Here is a 7,325-nt window from a genome sequence, read left to right as displayed (position 1 = left end):
TTTTTTTTTTTTTTTTTGAATGTAGATGTAGCCCCAGTTGAGAACAACTGTCAATGCTGCTTCTGAGCATCTCCATGCTTCTCAACCCAGTTCTGTTGCTTCCAAATAAAACTGCCTTGTGTGCCTGCTGCAAAGCCAACCTGGAAGGGTTGTGGCACATACATACATTCCTGCTCCATTTGGGCTATGATAAGCCTAAAGTGGGAACTGCCTTATGCTGAATTATCCCTCCCGGTCCCAAGAACAGAGGCAGGCAGCTGGAACTGCCCCATGTGCCTCCGTTTCCAGGAGGGGCATGGGAGTGACTAGACTAGGAAAGCTACAGCAGCCCAGCCCCTGCCTGTCTGAGGCTGATCAAAGCTCTAATGCAGCAAGAATGCATGCTGGGCAGTTTTACCTGGCTGCCACAGTGGCAGCAGCATCTGTGTCACAGCACTCCTAACAGGGACCTCTGGCACCCCCAGTTGAGAGCCACTGGACCACACCTACCTTGATTTTATTTAGTGTAAATCCAGTGGATTTAGGTCACATCATCTGGCTATGAACGTGCCGTAGTGCACAGAAACAGTGCATTTTCCTATGCTATTACACAACCTGCTATTCTTAAACCACAACATGTGTTTGTACTGGAAATGCATGTGTACCAAAAAGTTTGACTGCACCAAGCTGCAGAAATCACATAAGTCTGCTCTTTCCAATTTATACCATGTCAGGAGAAATCACAAGCATGACCAAAACTTCATTGACAAAACAGGTTCAACTAACATGCAAAACCTTTTCACTAGTAGGAACAGTCTAATTTTTAACAGTTTTTTTTGCACTAATTACAATCAATTCAGCCCCAATGTGGCACTTGCTGGAAATTCATGAGCAACATACATAATGACTTGGTTGATTTTGGACACAATGTTGTCATGAGAAAAGCAGAAAGACGTATGCTTCTATCTGGGGCTCTGCAGCTAGAAAAAAGTCAGTTTCCTGGTGATGTGCAGACTACATCTGAACTATTCTTTTCTCAAGTACACTTATAATGGCTTCTGTGGAGTCCTCCATCTACTAGAACCTCAACTCAGGAAAAACTGACTGTGTGACCAAGTGCTAACACTTCAGCTCACCACTAACCTGGTGTGTATTTGGCATATTCCTTACTGGTGGAAAAGGTAACTTCTCAGGTAAGAAGTATTTAAGAGAAATCCGGTCCACTTACAACACCCCTATGAAAAAGCTACATTTCTACAAACATGAAAAGAAGTGTTTGATTCAACAATAAAGTGATAACTTTTGTGGAACCGCAGCAACATCACTGGTAACAATCAGTGCAGTTGACATCATTAATGCCATGTACCAGCCAATTTTTAAGCCGCCAGTTTAGACCCCAAACCTAGTTTACGCAAGGATCTCTTACATGGAATAACATTCTCTATCTTATATTTTAACTGCAATCAAAGCTTTTTATTTTAAATATTATTCTATATCACTGTGAAGTCAAACACAAAGCAGCACAAAGCAAATCAGTATTAACAAAAGTGAAACTACCCCATTCTGTTTTGCTGCTTAAAATTGATCATAAGCTAAAAGTCAGAAGTGTGAATAAAGAGGCCTTTTAACAAATGTTTTTTTATAAGGTTACCACCTTTATTATTTCTATAGTAATATTATCCATTTAATAGTAAAACTGACAACTCACCCGGATGTAAGCACTCTGAAATTCTGCTAGCTCTTCACCGAGCGGAACAACAATTTTTTCCATTTGTCGCACATGAGAGTAAGGACGAATATCTGGGGAATCTTCAGAATATATCTCTATTTGTGCAATCAATAGGTTAGAAATAACTTGCTGCACAGCCTAGGAAGAAATCACAAGAAAAGAGTGCCTTACATGATGTATTTTTCTTCAAGTCACTCCCATATTGAAAATCAAGGATATGTGAAAACTACAATCCTAGACAGAACTGGGGAAACTATTTAGACTAGCAAAGACCTACAGATGGTACTTTTCCAACTATCTCTATTTTAGCTGGGAAGCATGATCTCGATAGACCATCAGCCACTGAAAATAGTCAGAACATGCCTTTCATATTATACAAGTCAGTAATTTTCAATGTTTTTCAGTTGCGGACCCCTAAAATAAATTTTAAATGGAAATGAGGATCCCATTGGAAACTTCAAATGGAGGTGTGGACACCTTTGAATTGTAAGTGTGGGTATTCACATACTTTTGATTGATCATAGTCATCTTTTGCAAACCGCTTAAGACCAGGGCTCAGCAATGTTTTGGGGCATAAGGCCAAAAACACCCACAACCTCGATCTGTAAGATTTTAGCATACTAGGGGTGGATGGCAGGAGAGTCACGAAGGGTCTGATCCTTGTGACAGCGCAGCCCCAGCCCCTTCCCTGCAGTCTGCCCCAAGGTGCATGTGTCAAGCAAAATGTCTGTGCATGCCACACTCTGGCACCTGTGCAGGAGGGCTGCCTACCCCTGGCTTAGACAATCTGAGAACTCCCAAGGGTCCGCACACCACAGGTTTAAAAACCACCAGTATAAGCAGTTCAACAACTGAAATAGAGATAAGAAAAAATGGCACACTTCTGAGAAATACTAGATTTTGAATTTTTACTCTTAAAAAAGTTCATTAAGAATTATAGTAAATTAGGGCTAGAAGGGACTTCAGGAGGTCACATCCAGTCCAATCCCCTTGTCAAGGCAGGATCATCCTTGTATAAACCATCCTAAACACAAGTCTGCCCAACCTGCCCTTAAAAACCTCTAAAAATGGAGATTGCACCACCTTACTAGGTAGCCTGTTCAAGTGAGAAAGTTATTCTTAAATTCCAAACTCATTTCCCTTGCCACCACTTAAAACCATTGCTCCTTGTATTGGCCCCTGTGGACACAGAGAATTCTTTCTTGAGATGTGGTGCCCAAAACCAGACCCAGTACTCCAGGTGAGGCCTCAACAGTGCCAAACAGAGTAGAAGGATCACTTTCTTTGATTTGACAAGAGACACTCCCCTCTTCTCTCCCAACCCCCAAACAGGGGCACAGTATTCACTATTCAGCTTATAGTCCACTTTAACCACCAGGTCACTTTTTTTTTTTGCAGTACTGCGTCCTAGGCAGTCGTTCCCCAGTTTCTATTTGCGAATATGATTGTTCTGTCCTAAGTCCAGGGCTCTGTACCTTATTGAGTTTTTTTCAGTTAATTTCAGCCCATATGTCCAGTTTATCAACATTATTCCAAATCCTAGCCTTACCCTCTAGTGTCTGCAATTCCACACGGTTTGGTATTATCTTACAAATTTCCTAAGTGTGCATTCAAAACATTTTTCAAATGATTATAGCAAATTATTAAAGACTTTGTACCAGCTGTCAAAGCACTCAGTTCTTCTAACTCCTCCAACCAAGTAGACCAATATACACATAAAGTCTAGACATGGAAATTGAGCAAGATTGGGAATACAGATACCTTGTTTCTCTGGAAATTAATTCAGAGAACCTGACTGTGTTTCTGTACAATACTGTTCCAAACCACTAAAAAGTTGCAGCCCTCACCTGAACCTATTGTTGCAATGATAAACGTTAGGCAAGCCCTGACCTCTCTCTCAGTGTTTTCTCAGATTAAATATATGAGGAATTTCTCTGAATTATTCTAGTGAAGGATCCTAGGATTTCAATTATAGTTTAGTATTATTAACATAATCGGAAAGTGCTTTTACAATCCAAAGAAGTAAGATGACTCAATCTGCATGTTAAACCACTTCAAGAAATCCTTGAAACTAAGTTCTCCTGGCAAACAGCAGTGCTTTTTATTTCTTAATTTTTCTCCTTCCTGTTTGCCTGGGTTTTATAAAATGCAGCATGCTTTATCAGGGATATCAACATAGTAAGGCTGTGTGTACAGAGTTGCTGAAATAACTACATGGGTCAGGTGTGAAGAGAAGCATGGTCTCTTTCTACTGGCATGGAAATTTTACCATGCCAATAGAAAGCACAGCATCGTTGGGATAGCTGCATCCTCAACTGAGGATGCTTCAGAGTTACAGTAACACCCATGTTGTGCTTTTAATATAGACATAGCCTAAATGTTTTTAGTTGTGCAGTGCCCTCACTGTGAAGGGTTGCATTGATAGAAGCGCTGCCAGCAGATCAAGGGGAGTGATTCTGTTCTGCACTGGTAAGGCCACATCTGGAGTCCAGTTTTGAGCCCTCCACTATAGAAAGGATGTGGACAAACTGGACAGAGTCCAGCAGAGGGCAACAAAAATGGTTCAGGGGCTGGGGCACATGACTTCTAAGGAAAGGCTGAGGGAACTGGGCTTATTTAGTCTAGAAAAGAGAAGACTGGGGGCAATTTTAATAGCAGCCCTCAACTACCTGCAGAGGGGTTCCCAAAGAGGATGGAGTTGGACTATTCTTAGTGATGGCAGATGACAGAACAAGGAGCAACAGTCTCAACTTGCAGCAAGAGAAATTTAGATTAGATATCAAGAATTCTCTCACTACGAGGGTGGTAAAACATTGGAACAAGTTACACAGAGAGGTTGTGGAAGCTCCATCCTTGGAGGTTTAAGACCTGGACAGACAAAGCTTTGGTTGCAATGATGCAGTTGGGGCTGGTCCTATTTTGAGCAGCAGGCTGGATTAGATGCAACTGCCCAAGGTCCCTTCCAACCTTTATTTTCTATGATTCTAATTATTCTGTTAGCACAAAGTATAGATTATTTTTAATTTCTTTCCAAGAGACAACATTAAAAACAGTTTCTATAGAAGCCTCTTTGTTAGTCCTCAGTCCACTAAACAAGTATTTGACTCACCTTTGTGTCGCTCCCTGGTGTGGCACTAAGAGCTAAGACTCGAAACTGATTGGTATATTTTTTTAGTTCCTTTACAACCTGACAAAAACAAGATGTAAATTAATATCTTCAAAGAGCAAGGTTTTCATTACAATAGTTCACATATGGAAATGTCAAATACAATGCAAGAATTCAACAACTTGTTCCCCACATATTTGTATCTAACCTAGTAACAGCATTGAACAATTTAGACATCAAGACACTTTTACTTGCATTCAGTACACTAGCTGCAAAATTCAGCATATGGATTTACACCATGCTAGCCAAAAGGCAAATTTGAAAGCCAGCATTTCCCAGCTGAGGGTTACAAAGTTGAACTGGGGATACCACAGCAGACATAATGACAGGGCAAAAAAGAGAGGCCAAATGGAAGTGCTGCATAAATCCACATATCAGCCTCTCCCTGCACAGCTTTATCTACGGCAATTGGGAGAGAAACTAGTTTCCTTAGAAACTAGTCAAACTCTCGCTCTGCATCTATATCAGCTCCTAAAGCCAGTCAAAGGCTCAGTTCACAAACACGGCTGCGAAGTCACAGCTATCTGACAGTCCAAGCACCTCCTCTCCTATAGTTTTCAGCTCACCCACAGAAAGGGAGTAAGGGTGGCCAGGCTCTCAAGCTCTCACTGTCAAATCCTACACCCTAACCAGCATGTCAATTCCCTGTCCCCCAAGTGCAGGAAGAGAGTGTGAACCAATACAAGTGACATGAAAAAAATGGCTAAGAATATCAAATAGAAGCTTAAAAGGATACAAAGAATAAGTGAACAAAGATAGGAGAGGACAGGGGAAATGCTTACATGTGTTAAGAGGCTGGTAATCTTTCCAAAGCAGAACAGGAAAGGAATAGGGAAAAATAAAGTGAGAGAAGCAATAGTTGGTCAGCTCCATGGCAAAAGGATTTATCAAGTGAAGCTGAGACCCGCTGCTGTCACTTTGCTGTTACTAAGATACCTCAGAACATTTTCAGTGAAACAGAAGGGCTTTCTATGCAAAGGTGCATCAAAATGCAGGTCAGGTGGCATTTTAGGGCCCTGCTACAGATTTAAATTAAAGCTGGACAGAAACTAGTTATGGAGTTGCACATTTTCAGGCACTAACTTTATAGCTGGTTGGCTCTATTTTATAGCAGAACAGTCATTTTTATCATGTGCTGATTCCTTTGTTTATGCAGCTAGTCTAAATTTATTGCATGATTAACCAGTTAATTGCATAATATATGTAAGGTGTACTAGGAGCCTTATAAACCAGAAATATCAAACTTATCAGGCCCACTGGACAGGATGAGTGGTGCGGGGCTGGTCCATGGGCCAGATGAGGCCCAGACCAGCCCTGCACATAGCATGCACCAGACCAGTCCATACGTGCCTTATGCAGTCCCCAGGGCCTGCGCTGGTACGCACCACATGCAGCACCTGGGGCTGATCCAAGACCCATGGGCAGCACTAAGGGCCATAGCTTTGAAACCCCTGTTACAGATTAACTCGTTCAGAGGCATGAGCTTTCAGAGGATACTGTCTACTTCAGCAAATGCTATAGAGATGTTCGTGCTTCTCTGAACCAGTTCATCTCTAAGGTACAACCCTACCCAGTCTTCTGCTTAACATGGCTAACTATCTCACTCTAATCATCTTGTTGAGATGCATTTTACCTTGAGTCTTTACAGAAGGCAAAATATTTTGTCCTCTTGTCCCAGAATCAAAAAATTACCAAAAATTCTGCCTGGTTTAAGCCTTACAAAGATATAAGCTATAAGCATTTTTTTTTTGTATGTGCCAAATTTGACAAACCAAATCTCCTAGGAAAAAAATTTAATTTAAGGAGCCACTTAGAAGTGCATGAGCTCATTACTAACTTCTCAGCATCCAAATTACGTTCAGTGAATTTAAGGCAAAGAATTCATCAAGACATTTTAACTGTTCAAGACAATCTTGAATGGTGTCTTAAAAGAGAACATCAATTTCTCTTGGACTCAGTTTGGCTAAGTTTCAGAAATGGCTGTTCCAGAAATACCCAATTTGTAAGCTGTGTGCAGCCCATGGGGTCCTCACCTTACATTGTTAAATTCCCTGCTGATACATTTTCCTGAGCAGGGACCAAATCAGCGCTCCCACCAGGACCCCCTCAAGCCCCAGGGGGCGCACCCAGGCCTAGGGTCAGTAAGGATCTAGCCAGGAAACTTCTGGAGGGACTGGACGTATTTAAATCAGCTGGTCCTGACGATCTCCACCCCAGAGTGCTGAGGGAATTAGCTGAGGTCATTGCGGGACCCCTGGCATGGCTGTACGAGCACTCGTGGTGCTCTGCTGTGGTGCCAGAGGACTGGAAGAGGGCCAGCGTGGTTCCCATTTTCAAAAAAGGGAAGATGGAGGACCCAGGAAACTATAGGCCAGTTAGTCTTACCTCAATCCTGGATAAGCTTTTTGAGAGAGTTATCCTGGCACATGTCCATGAGGGGCCGGGGGGAGT

At 42.0% G+C, this 7,325-nt stretch overlaps 1 protein-coding gene across 1 annotated transcript in view; it reads right to left on the bottom strand.

Annotated features, from left to right (window-relative positions):
- FANCM (Fanconi anemia complementation group M) overlaps positions 1 to 7,325 on the bottom strand; it is a 107,001-nt gene that overhangs the window by 90,935 nt on the left and 8,741 nt on the right. Inside the window, exons 3-4 of the mRNA XM_019504234.1 lie at positions 4,818 to 4,895; positions 1,688 to 1,846 (exon numbers count right to left, since the gene is read on the bottom strand). Of these exons, the coding sequence (XP_019359779.1) occupies positions 1,688 to 1,846; positions 4,818 to 4,895 (237 nt within the window). The remainder of the gene's footprint in view (positions 1 to 1,687; positions 1,847 to 4,817; positions 4,896 to 7,325) is intronic.

This window comes from Gavialis gangeticus, unplaced genomic scaffold (assembly GCF_001723915.1).
Source record: "Gavialis gangeticus isolate Ggan-Ray unplaced genomic scaffold, GavGan_comp1, whole genome shotgun sequence".
In the NCBI taxonomy this organism is placed as follows: domain Eukaryota; kingdom Metazoa; phylum Chordata; order Crocodylia; family Gavialidae; genus Gavialis; species Gavialis gangeticus.
Note: the sequence above shows the minus strand (reverse complement) of the source record. Positions and strands in the feature narration are given on the sequence as shown.